The 16,672-nt window shown below is 36.3% G+C and overlaps 1 protein-coding gene across 5 annotated transcripts; it reads left to right on the plus strand.

Annotated features, from left to right (window-relative positions):
• The first annotated feature begins 920 nt into the window (after positions 1-920).
• Positions 921-16,430, plus strand: tbc1d30 (TBC1 domain family, member 30). Of its 5 annotated transcripts, XM_051892246.1 has the most exons (14): positions 921-1,618; positions 2,469-2,633; positions 8,696-8,757; positions 8,861-8,926; positions 9,009-9,134; positions 9,438-9,623; positions 10,404-10,572; positions 10,648-10,816; positions 10,904-11,009; positions 11,205-11,311; positions 12,389-12,528; positions 13,080-13,286; positions 13,402-13,467; positions 14,762-16,430. In XM_051892246.1, the coding sequence occupies exons 1-14, from the start codon at positions 1,093-1,095 to the stop codon at positions 15,607-15,609; spliced, it is 2,943 nt and encodes a 980-aa protein (XP_051748206.1). In that variant the 5' UTR covers positions 921-1,092; the 3' UTR covers positions 15,610-16,430. The 5 variants fall into 5 exon arrangements, with proteins under 5 accessions (XP_051748206.1, XP_051748207.1, XP_051748208.1 ...); XM_051892247.1 differs by lacking the exon at positions 13,402-13,467 and having other exon boundaries at positions 926-1,618; positions 14,762-16,412; XM_051892248.1 differs by lacking the exons at positions 921-1,618; positions 2,469-2,633 and adding an exon at positions 6,776-7,222 and having other exon boundaries at positions 14,762-16,421.
• Positions 16,431-16,672: the final 242 nt, after the last annotated feature.

The raw sequence follows: 16,672 nt of genomic DNA on the forward strand, positions 1-16,672 counted from the left end.
GACATGATGTCATTCATTAAAACGCTGTTTTATGGCTTAAATGGTCTCTTTTTATTTGTCTTTCCCATTCAAATCTCTACCAGGCCTACAAAAGTTGTATATTTTAACTAGTATGTAAGAATGATGCAGTTTCACGTTTCAATCTAGATTTTCACGCAAAACAACAATGATGCACGCAGGTTTTCAACTGAATTTAACTCCCCCCCCAAAAAACAAATTAAAAATAATGACTAAACTCACGTGTATTAAGGTGCAAGAATATACATATACAATTGTGTTTTATTATATATTTATAGCCTAATGCAAGGCAAGTTTATTTATATAGAACATTTCATACACAATCGTAATTCAAAGTACTTTACATAGTTAAGGAATTAAAATAATGATAAAATAATCAAAAAACGTGTAAGAAATAAAAATACCATGCATAAGAAATAAAAATAACAATCGTACTTAACTAAAGGCTAAAATAATATACACTAAAATACTACATACAAATATATTTGAAAACATTAAAACATATTTAAAAAAGCAACAAACGTATAATTAAAAACATATGTTCCAAACACACACACACACACACACACACACACACACACACACACACACACATATATAGCCTAGCTATATTGTATGTAAATATATATATCCTTATATAGCTATATTATATGTGTATATAGATTTAAATATGTAATATGTAAATGAACATTTTCCCAGATGTTTTACTGTTTTATGTATTTATTTGGAGACGTTAATTTACAAACAAATAATGTATATTTTTATTTCAAATATGTGTAGTAAGATAAACAAATACCATAGAGCCTATTTCTCATTCACCTGTTCAGAAACTTTGTTTCAAAAGTTTCAGGGTTGGGATGAACTATTCCTGCAGCAGGGGCGTGCAATCAGGATTTAGACCTTTTCAGGAAGGAAACCAGAGCCTGGGAACGGCGCTGCCAACCCTGCTCAAGTAATGGAACACACCCGGAACTCGAGTTCCTTATTGATTCATCTAAAACAATCTTTGGTTTGTACTTATGTGCAGCAAATGTGCATGAGTGTGTAATGCTGAACTTTAAAGAGCGATAAAACATGTCTGGCGTGGACGACGCTAAAGAGGAACTTAAGGAGATTGACATATGTGACATCTGCTCGGAGGAGGAGAGTGGAGTTTTCGTCAGCTCAGGTGCGTCGTACCTTGAAGGGTTCTCGGCGTTTCACAAATGGGTTTCAAAGGGACGTTCAGTCTCAGATGAAAACTGTGAGAGCGCCAAAACAGCTTCATCATTATCAGTCGCACTATCCAAGTGCGCAAATGTGCCACATGGATCACCAGCTGGAGAGATCCGTATGGAGAGAGAAGGAGGGGGGATCCATGAAACAGGTGTGTATTCGGATGAAGATGATCTGAGAACGTCCCGGGCATCATCTATAGTGGAGTGTTTGTTAGTGGAGCTCTATGACACGTACAGTAATAGCGTCAGAGGGGTGGACAGCTCGACAGAAGCCTCCAGCTCGGATGCCTTCCTGGGAAGAAGCAACACCGGCTCCAACTTTCTGCAAGAACTTCAGGAGAAGCACACGAGACGCCATCAGATGAAGTACCTGGCTCAAAAAGGTGAGCACCACTTTCCCTTTCAACTCAATTCAGTCCAATTTGTGTAATTCATACACTACCGGTCAAACGTTTGGAATAATTAAGACTGGAGTAATGAAGCTGAAAATTCAGCTTTGATCACAGGAATATTTTACATTTTAAAATATGTTTAGATAGAAAACTACATTTTTTATTAAATTGTAATAATATTTCACAGTTTTTACTGTATGTTTTGCCTTGGTGAGTGCAAGATACTTCTTTCAAAAACATTAAAAAACCGTATTTATTCCAAACGTTAATCATAATTTATGGAATTTTTGATCTTAAGTCATGCTATAAATAACTAAATAGGAATATGAATATATAAATAAAAGGGAAAGTGTAGATGTTTAGTGTTGAAGTATTTTCACCATTTTTACTTTTTAATTTTTATTTTTTATGTTTATTGTATTGATTTTTTTTTTCTGTGCTTTTCCATGTACACACTAAAATAGAGTGACTTTACTCTTAAGTAATATTAAATGTAATATGATTAGGGTGTTTAAAATGGTTTTAGATGAAATATGGCATGTCACAGAATGATGTGACAGAACTGACCCAGTTATAATGCCACTCAAAAAGCCAGTTAAATCTTAACCCTTTGTTTGCTGAAGTAATTTAATTGTTGTCTCAGGTGCTCAGCTTCTTTGTAGGCCATAATGACAATTTACATACGACAGTCTTTTACACTGTGTTCTGTCATTCATAATTATCTTAATCTGTCTACATATGTAGTGTGTTTTGCACTCTCGCTGTGCAATAATTTCAAAGAAATGTTTTATCAAATGAATGGACATCCTTCAGATTTAAACAACCTTTATTTCGTGCTCAGGTCCAGAGGAGCTGAAGTGGATCGTTCAAGAGGTGAAGTATCGCATCGCTGTCCAGTCGGCCAAACTGGTGCGTCAGGTCAAGAGGAGGGACAGACTCCGGCAGAAGTTTCAAAAGAACTGTGATATAGTCACCGCCTGCCTGCAAGCCGTCTCTCAGAAAAGACGTAATTACAAATCATTCTCTCATTTCACTCCTCTTGCTGTCATTACTGTAATGAGCAGTATTAAAGAGTCTTGATTTTGTTATTAGGGTTTACTACAATCGGTTTTCATATTTGATTTTTCAAAAAACACTTTACATTGTTGCAGCACCTCTCTTCCCAGTCTGTCAGTAATGTACGGTGTGCATTTCCCTAAATCCTTGTTTGCCAACTATGGTCACAAGTTCAATCATTACCAGCATAGTTCAATGATTCAGTGTTTCCCGAAACCATAGTTACAACGAACATTCGCAAATGGCATCACAAAGTTGTGTGGTTGGACCTACAGCTCTCGACCTGTGTTTAGAAGCACAGTTTCTTGTTAGTATGACTTAAATCGATCATGTGGATGGGTTCAGATCATTGATCATCAAGCCCCCCCTGAACCTGCGACAAACATCTGGAAATAAAGCAAAACAACTTAGAACAAAAAACTAAGTAGTCTTCAGATGCCATGTTCGTTATTTACAGCAATAATCTGACATTAATTAGATCTAGAACTGATTAATTAGTAGACATTATTACTCGACTACCTGTGTGATGTCATTAGCTATATTGTTGAACCGACATTGTTTGAACAATGGATGTGCAACAAAGTTACTACATTTTCGGGGAAACAGTCGTGACTAGCTAGTTTCTAAAGTAATGCATTGTACCATGGGGCTTAAGCAGCGAGTTACATAAATTGGGTGGGAAACGCACCCTTGTTTAGTTCCGCACCAGTCTCTATAAAGCTCCTCCTTCTGAAAAGCGCAATGTGCTCTGATTGGTCTGCTGGACCGGTGTGTTGTGATTGGTCAACCGCTTCAAGCGTGTTTTGGAAATGTCACACCCCTTACCATAGCTGAGAAGAAAACTCAAGATTACAATGGAGGCGTTTCAGGGAGTTCAGAAACAGTGACACTGATATAAAGTAGAGCTGCACGATTAATTAATAAAAGATCGTGATTTTGATTCAGACACCCACGTGATCTTATTCCTAAATGACAACGATTCAGTCTGTTAAACCTTTGAAAAGTACGATCACAGAGGAACATTACTCAAATCTGCATTGGCGCTGCCGCTGATCCAGAGAGAGCAGTTGGCATGTATAGATATGAAACAAACAGTATCATTATTTCTGTCTTTTACAATAATTCATATTATCACAGAAGTACTGGGATTAAATATAGTTCGGATATAAACACTGATGTCCAGGATTGCGATCAAAATAGAGTAAATCACCTTTTGAAAGTAACTTGATGCTTCAAACAAAGATTATATCAGTTGCGTCATTACACCAGTTGGTGGCGACAAGTGACTGTTAAAAAAACGTAGGCTATTTGTCATTGAATCATTCATTCAAGAGATTCGTTCAAAAAATGCTGATTCATCCTAATGAAACAAGTGAAGTCTTTATGAATAAGTCATTGAATCATTTATTCAAACCATTTTTTTTAAAGAATTAATTCATAATTATTATTAGTAGTAGTAGTAGTATTGTTATATTAGTTTTTCTGTTTTGTTTAGTTATGTATTCAAAATCATGGGAGAATTGTGATCTAATATAGAGAATAACTCGCTTTGGTGTGACTTTGTGCTTTGTAACTTTGCAGACATTTTTCATGATCAAACAGCAACATACACACTAAAGAAATTTGAACATTTACAAAAGCATAATAGGACCCCTTTAAATTACCCAAGGCCTTCTTTGCTCTTTAAAGACTAATGTATTTTAGATTGACTGTACACCTTAGCTTTCACTGATGCTGGACGTCTATTATCCTTCAGCTGTTTTAAAAGGATGCTGTGGTGTAATATAGCTTACATAGATAATGGTTGCAGAAAGGCTTACATAAACCAAATGCATTTTTGCTTCACCTAGGTCTAGTTCTCTCAGTTGATATTTTAGAAGCATTCTCAAATATCTTCCCGCTACCACAGGATTGACTCCTCCTCACCTTTACAACTCAGTTATTTGCATTAGATTCAAAACCGACACTCTGTTCAAGGTCACTGCCGGTTCAGAGGCGACTCATTCATGTGATGAGTTTATGACACTGACATGCAAATTAGCACCGTAACGTTGTAGTGAGCTCAAATTTGTATTTGAATTTTGCTTGCTAACTAGTCATTGTCCAGCAGTAATTCATGCAGTCTGTATCAGACCAACAGATAATGTGGCCTTGATTCACTTAATGTTTTTTCCTCCATTTTATCTACATGCAGCATGACAAGTACTGTCAAACAGGTACAGTATGAAATCACATCAAATCTATAGCAATACATGGTTGCCATTATTCAGTCCATGTCTATTCTTGATGCAAGAGGTGTGACTTTATATAGTAGATGTTAACGGTTATGGATTTTGTTGTATTTATTGGCATGTTTATTTTTGTAAACATGAGTAATGAGACATAGTTTTGTCAGTAAACGCATGTCAGAAAAAATACCCGAATGCTTATCGTCCAATGGAAAAAATATACATTTTCCGTATCAGGACTATCATTCTTTCTGCCAGAAGTTTTTAAACATCTGTTTCGTGTCCCTCTTGTTAGCCACATTAAAGGGATAGTTCACCCAAAAATGAAAATTCTGTCATCATTTACTCACCCTCAAGTTGTTCCAAACCTGTATGAATTTCTTTCTTCTGCTGAACATAAAAGCAGATATTTCGAAGAATGTGGGTAACCAAACAGTTGATGGGCCCCATTGACTTCCATAGTATTTTTTTCCATACTATGCAGTGTTGCCAAGTTTGTGGTTTTCCCGTAGAATTGGGCTACTTTTAAGCAGGTAAAAAAAAAAAAAAAATCCCAATACGTACAATTTTGGCGCTCCAACACCCCAAAAAGAACCCCCAGATGTACAAATTCAATGGAGAATTCAGCCACCCTGTGGAGAAAATGCATTGGGCTACTTTTGTTGCACAGACCTGGCAACTCTGATACAATGGAAGTCAGTGGGGCCCATCAACTGTTTGGTTACCGACATTCAAAATATGGAACAATTTGAGGGTGAGTAAATGATGACAGATTTTTCGTTTTTGGGTGAACTATCACTTTAAGATGTTCCTCATGAGTTTGGGTAAATTGAGACACTTTAGGACAATCTGTATATTGTTAAAAATGGTCAAATATACTTGACTTTATCCTGCTGTATGTTGTATGGATAGATACTTTAATTTTGAATATTTTGAGACACTGTTGTTAAAATAAGCATTGAATAAGAAGACCTGCTTATATTTTTATTTTTTACTTATCTCCCTCGCTTTGTCGTAATGTTTTACAGCATTACCCCCTGGTTTCACAGACAAGGCTTAAGCTAGTCCCAGACTAAAATGCATGTTTGAGCTGTTTTAACTGAAAACAACTTGCACTGACACATCTTAAAATATGCCAGTGCCATTGTTTTGTCTCAAGATGCACACGAGTAATGTTTTTTTCTAGGGTACGTTTATTAAAGATACTTAAATATCCTAATTGAACTAAGGCTTAATCCTGGCTTAGGCTAAGCCCTGTCTGTGAAACCGGCCCTACATTATACAGAATTAACTTAAAATAATTTACTATTTCCTCCAAGTGCCTTAAAGTACAACATTTCCTTTTTATTAAACACAGAGATCCAGTCCTTGATTCTGATTGGTTAAATTACTCTACAAACATACACCTGTGTGATCTCATTACACCAGCATTACTGCTCCACTTTAAATTAATATTTTAATGTACTAACTGTTTTATAAAAACAATAAGCCCTGTGAATCTGTGGTTTACAGTAAATTTATAACAGCTAAGGGGGTTTTAGCTGTTTTAACTGTTCTAAATTCACGGTTTCCTGTGGCTTATTGCTTTAGTAAATCATTCAGATCGCTTGCGTAATACTGTATGACTGAATTCATGGTGATTTTAAGCATCTTATCCTTATTCTTATCTTGGGATTTTAGCCTATAATTGGGTCCTAAGACTCTGTTTACTTTTAGGTTTTCTTGTGATTTCAGAGTATATTATTTCCTTATTCTTTCTAAGATTAAAGCTAAAGTTGGCAGCATGGCACTAGTCATTCATGTACTGGTCGTTGTTTTCCTCAGCTGTCTCTGGCCCTTCCTCCAGAGCTCCAGCGGTCCCTCCTCCCTCACAACCCTGAATGTGACGCTCATATGTGGGTGTAGACGCGCGCATCTCCGCGATATTCCGCCTCTCCCATCCTGCGCATTCGTTTCGATCACCGTTGATTCTTTTTGTGCCATTTATAATTCTTATACTTCAGGTACAGATATGCATCTTCATGTATGAGGATAAATGATACTTCAATGTGTTCTTTTCCTCTGCTTTATTGATATCATAACGAGTAGGATATTTTTAGATGGGATGAGAGAATCTTAAATGCGCGGACCTCGTCCTCCCAGTTTTTTCTCCAGATGAAGCAGGAACGGTTTGTTTCCTCTAAGAGATCGAGGGTTTGTGTGAAACGGCAGAATGCAGCTGGAGGAGTCGGTAATATTATCAGTAATGTGCTGAAGAAACGCAACGGCATCTCTAGAAGAGCGCCGCGCCTGCTGTGCACCCTAGAGCCAGGTGAATACAGCATCATCATTTCTATTCATTTAGTCTGTCTTTGCCCTGTGATTATAGATAATACTCTTCCTACGGTTTATTGCTAAGATGCCCATTTTTTTTTGCACTGGTGCTGAATGCAGAATGGCATTTCTGTGATAATTAGACCTGAAGGGCCTTCTCTTTTTTATTAAATAAATATTTTATCAGCTGTAATTGTGAACTATATGTTTAAGTAAACTGTATTAGTACATTTAAATTGAGAAATATTATGGTTTTGACTTTGAGGGGTCCTGAAAGTTTGAATAGGCTTATTTTAGTCTATTATGAAATAGTTAACATTATATATTTATTAAATGATAATTGTTTTGATAAGTCAAAATGATCTTTTTAATGATTAAGATAGTCAGTATACACACTTCTCATCCAGACACATGTGTTGTGCCGAACATGAGTGCAGTATGAGGGCTGGAGAGATGATGGTAATCGTGTAGGTTAATCCGGAACAGCCTCGGCTGACGAGTGAAATAGATGCAGAAATGGAGCCACTCCTGTTTATCATTTATACCATGAAACTATGACAGAGATGGACTCAGGTTGGTCTTATTATTGGTGTTCTTATGAAGGAGAAATGCTGCTTCCTTTTTCACATCGTGTTGGTGAGGTAACAGTTGTTTACATGCGCGTTTGACAGGATTTAGCATCTTTAGCAATAGCTAATGTGAAGGTTACATCAATTTAAAGAGTTCGTCGTGTTGTTGTAGCTCTTTACCGCACAATATGACATCTTAACAATGAAAAAAACACAGTTTATTTAGTCGTGATACAGGATGGTGTCGTGTATCCGGAAGAAACTGTAGGCGGAAGTGGGATTCAGCACCGCTACGCAGTGGACAGCGACATTTATCAACTATTCGATATCCAGCGTTTGATTTCTGCGTCATGGTCGATAATACACTTTTCGTTTCCAGTAATGTCTGTTGCTTTTTTATTAATGTTTATTCCTGTCTCTCACAAAGAAGAGAGTTAGGTAACCTGCCTTCCATAAATAATGAGCCACTGAATGAAAACAAACATTATTTATTATTAATGGGTCAGTGTATCATGCGAGTGGGGATGATGAAAGGACATATTTAATTTTTTACAAATATAAATTTTAAATATCAAGAATTTGAAAACGTATAATATTTTCTTGTACCTCCTTTTGATGAGTTCTGATTCAGTTATTTAAAATTTTTTTTTCAAATAAACCAAAAGAATTGCAACTTATCCTTCTATAATTGGGTTATTTATTATTTTTAGTTATGATTAATATTATTTGTTAACTCAAAATCTATTCTAACCTATTTCAGGTTATGACATTATATCTTTTAAATTTCATCCCAAGTGTTGATTACGCAACAACCCTTCATTCATTTGTTAATGAAACACCTGCAGCTACAGAAGAGACGTCTTTATATTGTCGTCATTGTCTCTCTGATTTGTCTTTTGCAGGGGTGGACACCAGGTTGAAGTTCACTATCGAACCCTCTCTAGGCAAGAACGGCTTTCAACAAGTATGCATTAGATCCTTACTATGGACATAAAATGCTCAAACTGCAATAAACCAACAAATATGCTTTTGGTTTGAATGTTATTTGGGGTTGTTTTTCTTTGCAGTGGTACGACGCCCTGAAAGCAGTGGCCAGACTCCCTGTGGGTATTCCCAAAGAGTGGAGGAAGAGGGTAAGTGTGCTGGAAATTTCACTGTTTTCATGATATCCGTGACATTTTACACACCAAATAATGTTTGTTTGTTTTGATGTAGGTTTGGCTGACCCTGGCTGACCAGTACCTCCACAGCATCTCCATAGACTGGGAGAAAACCATGAGATTTGCCTTCAATGATCGCAGCAATCCAGATGATGACTCTTTGGGAATCCAAATAGTGAAGGTTCATATATGCAGTTATTTTTCGTTTTAAGGCTATATATAACATTATGAGGCAGCAAATAAATTGTAGCGTTAGAGATATTTAATGGAATGAAGTCAGCTTGATAAAAGGTTAAATGGTTAAACAGCAGGATATTTACTTGTTGCAGTGCGTCAGTAAGTGGATAATGGAGCAGGATGTGTGCTTGTGTGTGTAGTGTGGATTAAAGAGAACAGCGAGGTATTTGTGTGAAAGTGAGCAAAGTTCAGTGTGCTTATGTACATAGGTAAGTCACACTTTATTTTCCTGTCTCTTCTCATTCAGGACCTGCACAGGACAGGCTGCAGTTCCTACTGTGGCCAGGAGGCGGAGCAGGACCGGGTGGTGCTGAAGCGGGTACTGCTGGCATACGCCCGCTGGAACAAGACTGTCGGCTACTGTCAGGGCTTCAATGTTCTGGCTGCCCTCATTCTGGAGGTCACCGAGGGAAACGAAGGAGATGCGTTAAAGGTTTGTCTAGATGTCCATAAATTCTGTGAATTTTTACATATATATATATATATATATATATATATTATATATAGGGTGAATTCAGGGTGATTGGGACAATTTTTGCCATTGAGATGACATGGAAAAAGCATCCCAATCAACCTGAATTCACCCTATGTACATATATATATATTTTTGAATCCTGACCATTATTGTTAACTAAAACTATTAACATTTCTGTTAATTAAAATAAAGCTGAAATAAAATAAAATATAAATATTAGTTGAAAACTTAAATCAAACAAAAAACTAATAAAATGACAAAAGCACATAATGAGATGACTAATAGACTTTAATTAATTAATTTAATTTAATTAAGCTAAAATTAACATGAAAACTAATATATATATATATATATATATATATATATATATATATAAAACCAAAATAACACCGGTCCTGACTCATTAATTTTTAAAAATTAATTAATTAGGTTTTTTTTTTTAAAAAAGAAACCAACAAGAATTTGCAACTAATCCTACAACAATTGGGCAATTAATTTATTTAATTTTATGAATTATCTTTTATTAATTTAATTATAATATCCTTGTATTAATTTATTATTAATTATTAATATTATTTGTTAATTCATAATCCACTTTAAAAATTAAAATTTGCCCCCTCAGTTTAAATGAGCATGACATTTTGGACAGACAAATTATATAAGCAAGATAAGATATTATCTTATATAAGCAAAAAGAATTTCTAAACCTAATATTTCTTTCCTGTCGTTCTGGTATAGGTTATGATCTATTTGATCGATAAAGTGCTTCCCGATAGTTACTTCGCCAATAACCTGCGTGCCCTCTCAGTGGACATGGCCGTGTTCAGAGATCTTCTGCGACTGAAGCTTCCAGAACTTTCTCAGCATCTCCACCACCTCCAGAAAGCAGCCAATCGGGAAGGAGGAGGTGTGTAGCAACCCTGTATACATATATGGATGTGAAAGAACAATGTCTGTACCTGCTGACTGCACTGTGTTTCAGGCAGCTATGAGCCTCCGCTCACCAACGTCTTCACCATGCAGTGGTTTTTGACCATGTTTGCCACCTGTTTGCCCCATCACACCGTGCTGAAGATCTGGGACTCGGTCTTCTTCGAGGGCTCTGAAATGCTGCTGCGTGTCGCTCTGGCCATCTGGGCCAAACTCGGAGAGTAAGTTCACTAAGAGTTGGTTGCACTGTAGATTGCAAAGAAAATTATGTGCTCATAAATTATAAGATAAATTTTCAACCCTCTCAGGCGAATTGAGGAGTGCCAGACTGCTGATGAATTTTATAGCACTATGGGCTGCCTGACACAGGAAATGCTGGAGCACAACCTTATCGACTCCAATGAACTCATGCAGGTAAGACAGAGCGTAGAAAAGATCATGAATAATTCATGGCATTAATTAGATATGAAACTTATCATATAGATAAATCGAGAGTAACGGCTTTAATATTGCAGAATTGTGTTTGAAAATGCAGAAAGCTTCTTAAAGTAGTATATCAGACTGTTTTTTTGGCTGAAAATGTGTGTGCACTTGTTTTCCTCCTGAAAGACGGTCTACTCCATGGCCCCGTTCCCATTCCCCCAGCTGGCAGAGCTCAGGGAGAAATACACCTACAACATCACCCCCTTCCCTGCCCCGGTCAGAGCCAACAGCAGGTATAAAACCACACTCACCGCCCACAGCACAGATGGCAGTCGTGAGAGTTTAGCAGCCATAAACACGTTACTATGAGACTGCAGGGTGATGTTTTATGGCACGTGTGTATATATTGGCATGCAAATATTAAAAGCAAATGTTCTGCCTTATCTTGACAAGATTTACACTCAGTTTAAAGATAATTTCTGACTTTATTTTTTAAAAAAGAGAGCATTGATGAAATAATAAAACCATTTTATTATAATTATTATTTATTTATTTTTCTTTTATTTACTCTTTTTATTTACATTATTTTAAATAATTTTATTGTTAAATTATAGTCATTTAATTTTTATTTCATGCATGGTTTAATTGTTTTGTTTTTGTTAATTTTTTTTCTATTTTATTCTAAAATATTTAATAACATTATTAACATGATTTATTTTTCAGTTTTATTATATTTTTTGTTAATTTTATTTTACATTTTATATTTTATTTCATGCATTATATTTTATTACTTTGTTTCTGTTTTATTTTTTCTATTTTATGTAAAATATTTTATTACATTTTAAATGTTAATTAATTTTTAATTTGTTTCATGTATTTATGCATTTTATAACCTTTTCTTTTTATATTTTATTTTAAAATATTTAATTACATTTTTACATTTTATTAATTTATTTTTAAATTAGATATATTTTATTATTTTAATTTAATATTTTATTTCATGCATTAGATTTTGTTTTTGTTTCTTTTTTATTTTTTCTATTTTATTTAAAATATTTCATTACATTTTTAAATTTTATATAATTTTTTTATGAATTAATTTTTAATTTAATTATATATTTTATTATTATTTTTGTTTTTTCTATTTTATTTTATAATATTTAATTACATTTTAAAATATTAATTTATTTTTAAATTTTATTTTATATTTTATTATGTGTTGTTTAATATTTTTCATGCATTATTAATGCAGTTTATACATTTTTTGTATTTTATTTTTAAATATATAATTACGTTTTAAATTAATATTAATTGATTTTTTTTTTTTTTTTTCATGTATGATATAATTGTATTATATTTTCTCTGTATAGTCTGGCACTCCATGGATGGGAGAGTGATGATGATGCTGACATGGATGATGAAGACTCTATTGTCACCGCCCTGGGCTGCCTAGGGCCTCTTGGTGGTCTTCTGGCCCCTGAAATCCAAAGATACCAAAAGCACCTTAAAGGTCTGTGTCTGATTACATTTCACAAGCAAAAAACCTAAAAAGGAAATAGATTTAATAGTCAGTCTGAGGTTACAAACATGATTTATGTCCTTCTGAACACAGACTGACCACATTTATAAAATACACAAGATGTTTAATTTAAAAAAAAAAAAATTTTTTTAATGATTAACATTTTATGAGTCACTAAAACTATATTGGCTATGCCAAAGTAAGGGTGATTTCATGGAGTAATGCAAACATGAGCTCCCTCTGCCAACCTAACTCTGGCAAGACTCTAACTCTTGACAATCCTGTCTGAATCTGCCCTCAAATGGATTTAATCCTTGATGCATTTGTCAGTTCTTGTTAAATCTGAGGTGGGTCGAGTCATTCAAGCTGTCCTTAATTACAGCCTTCAGTTCCAGTGCAACTAAATAAATGGAATGTTTGGAAAGGAGCCGACACAGCCGCTACTCAAGTTACCCTTTAAAATGTTTCACAAATATTCTTGCACTCACCAACTGTCATTTTTCATTTTGGATGTTTTCTTTCTGTTTTTATCTGTTCTGCAGATCAGAGAGCGGAGCAGACCTCTCACGGCAGTAACATGGCCGAGCTCAGTCCCGGGGCGGTGGGCGCAGGACGGGCCGAGCACCAAGCGGCCATCAACAGCATGATGCTGGAGCGCATGAGCACTGACATCAGCGCGCTGAAGAAACAGTACTCACGCATCAAACAAAAACAACAGCAGCAAGCCGGGCTACTTTACATCCATTCAGGTAGCAGGATCATACTGATTTCATGACCAATAAACTTTTTTCTGTCGAAGATGAGTTCAGGAAGTGACAGAAGGCATATGAAGTGTTAGTCAGTGTGTTGTGACATTTTTCCCAGGACCTCCAGTGGAAGCTGAAACTATTGAACCTCATCAACCCAGTAAACAGCAGAACCAACACACTGGTATTGATCTTCATGGGCCAACTATGGCTTCATTATACTGTAGAGATATGGTGCAGTAGATCGGTTTTGATCGGTGTTGGGTCTGCTGGTGTATAATGCAATAAATCACACTGTAATTTGTAATTTTGGTGATGGCTGAACTGATTAATCAAGGTATTTTCTACATCATGATCATGTATATTTTATTTTCATGGGATTGGTATATGCTTAAGATTCTTAATTACCTTTTTTTCCCCATTTATTAAAATATTGGAAGATTTAATATTGCAGTAGCACCATTACAGGGCATAATGGAGATTTAAAGTCAACATGAAATTATAATAGGTCACAATTATTTTCATAATGCACAATCATCACTGCACACTATTTAAAAATATATAATTAATTATTTCTCTCTCTCTCTCTCTCTCTCTCTCTCTCTCTCTCTCTCTTAATAATTTCATGTTGACTTTAAATCTCCATTATGCCCTGTAATGGTGGTACTGCAATATTACATCTTCCAATATTTTAATAAATGGGGAAAAAAAGGTAATTAAGAATCTTAAGCATATACCAATCCCCTGAAAATAAAATATATATATATATATATTTATAGTGCTGTCAAATCGATTAATCGTTTAAAGCTGGGTTCACACTGTATGATTTGGCCATCTGAGACACATTTTGAGAATCCGAAAAGATCTTAAGTCTTTGATCGCTAGTTTGACATATACGCCGACAGCCGATTAATGTCTATTGCTATCAAATTTTACCTCTGATGAAATTCTGCCAGTGTCAGAAGTTTTGTGGCTTCTCCTACGACGACCATCAAATCAAAAATTAATAGGAGTGCAAAACCTGATGGTGCAATTAGTGCAGTGACAACAACAAACCACCACTTGCTCCAAACGCATCGTCATCTTTTTTTTCTTTCTTTTCTAGACAAGCTACAATCAACATTATCGCTAAAGATTGTGTTTCTTTGTTAGCCACCATTTCAGTCCCGCATGTAATCTCACTGTCATCAAACGAGATGGACAAGTCTTCTCGTGTACATCCATCCGTACAGTCTGACATTAATGACAGCCGAGATCCTACAGTGTGACATGGCTTACAGCGGGGATCATGTCCGTACAGTCTGACAAGCAACAATTGTAAAGGGCTATTATAAATCATACAGTGTGCACCCGGCTTAACTCAGAAATACGTTATATTACAGAAGTGAAATCGGTTGCAAACAGTTTCATGTTGCCATGTTGACAGTCTGCTTACAATTACTACTGTTTTCTTATGCTTTGTTATTGATTCTTCACAGATAAGTGTCCAGCCACCAGTATCCTTGCCTCCCAAATTGGTCCCTCCCCTGTGGTCAACCATCTTCTCTTGGGCAGGAGGCCCAGATCCGCTCAGCGGTCCTCAAAGAATTGTATCATCCATAATGGTGGAGTTCCCCAAGCCCACTCCACTCCCAGCCAGGATCAGATGATGCGGCCAAGACATCATTCCCCCTGGCGCACCCATGTGCGTGCGCACCGCAGGAACATCGCCAGGGCACGGGCACAGCTCGGCTTTGATGATTCTCTGGAGATAGAAGATCAAACTGATGCGAGCAAAACGGAAAAAGCATCTGAAGAGGGAGAGGAGAGAAGACTTGAAGAAGACAAGGATGATGAAGAGCAAGGGAAGTTAGAGAATGAAGAGCAAGAGAAGTTGACGGCTGGAAGCTCAGATGTCTCTCAGCAAGATCACAGCACTGGAGAAGGAGAGGAACTCCAGCAGATTGACAACCAGCTGTCTTCTCTGGAACTGGAACCAGAATCTTCACCAGAACCAGCTTCAGCTTCTGATCCACCTACACCAACTCCAGAACCTCAGCCGGAGTCCACAGCCCCAGCTCCGCTCCCATCCACCCGCCGTCCAGGTTCAGACTCTTCCAGCTCAGAAAGTGTAGGCTCCCTCAGAAGAAGCCCTTCAACGCTGGCTGGAGAACCTCCGAAACCTCAGCAGATCTTCTCTCCATTCCCCTGCATCAAAACCCCTCGCAAGTCCGTTGCTGCGAGAAATTTGGGCCTCTACGGCCCAACTGCCAGAACTCCAAATGTGCACTTTCCCCAGATGAGCAGAAGCATGAACTGCGTAGGAAGCACCACGAAGCGCCGATGATGAGTCGTCGACTAGAGACGAGCACGAGACGCTTGGGTTCGAAACTCCCGACCTACCATGAAAGCACATGCATTCTGAACTCTATGCTTCCAGATACTCCAAAACATGCCTCAAGAGTCCATCTACATTTAGGAACCATATTGGATAATTTAATGCTCCCATGAAGTTGATCATATGAATTTATGAAGGCCGTTTCTTTCTTTCTTTTTAAAAAAAAAATGAAATCCTACCAAAACATCTGGGAATAATACCCGGCAGACACGGATGATGGTTCCACAAGCTCTTTCTGCATGTTCAGGGGCACCAGTATTCGCTACAATACACTGTGTATGTTTACTCATATGCTCCAAAGCTAGGAAAATCACAATCACGTTTATGTAAAATATCTCATGTTATGACTGTGGGAAATGCTACAGTTCTGCATTCTTCATTTATCAATAATTTTTCAAACACTTTTCTCTTCACTTCTCTTGATCTTTCCCTCAGTAAATTATTCATTTGCCATCTGAATAATACAAGTTGTTGTCAATTTAGTTTATCTCTTTTTGGAGTTCTTGTTCTAAACGCTCCTGTGACTGAACGTCCCTTTGAATGTTTCTCTTTATCAACCTTTGGTGCTTATGAGTATTGAAGGATCACAAACACCCCAAAGAGAATAAAATACATGCAAGTATGAAAAAAAAAAAAAAAAAAAACGTTTCCGTTTCTACTTATTTCTGCTGTGTCCTCTCCATTAAGTAATTTGTTTTTGCTTTCATGTTGAAACTACAATAGTTTTTATGTATACAAAGACATCTATCAGGAAAGTAAAACTTAACTAAAATGACACATAAACCACCAATATCTCACACTGACATTATCTCTTTTGAGTCTAGTAGAGATTGTACTCTGGTTAAATTGTAATGTAACATAGTCATTTAATCTGGCATCTCCACCAGTGCCTCATGAATAATTGAAATGTAAAATGCATCCAGTCTGAAGTGATTTTATAATTATCTCTTTAAAAGCCTTAACTCTACAAAGCTAAGACACAAGAGCCCATCAGCTGTTAAAGTTGTTATTC

Source organism: Ctenopharyngodon idella, chromosome 4 (genome assembly GCF_019924925.1).
Source record: "Ctenopharyngodon idella isolate HZGC_01 chromosome 4, HZGC01, whole genome shotgun sequence".
NCBI lineage: Eukaryota > Metazoa > Chordata > Actinopteri > Cypriniformes > Xenocyprididae > Ctenopharyngodon > Ctenopharyngodon idella.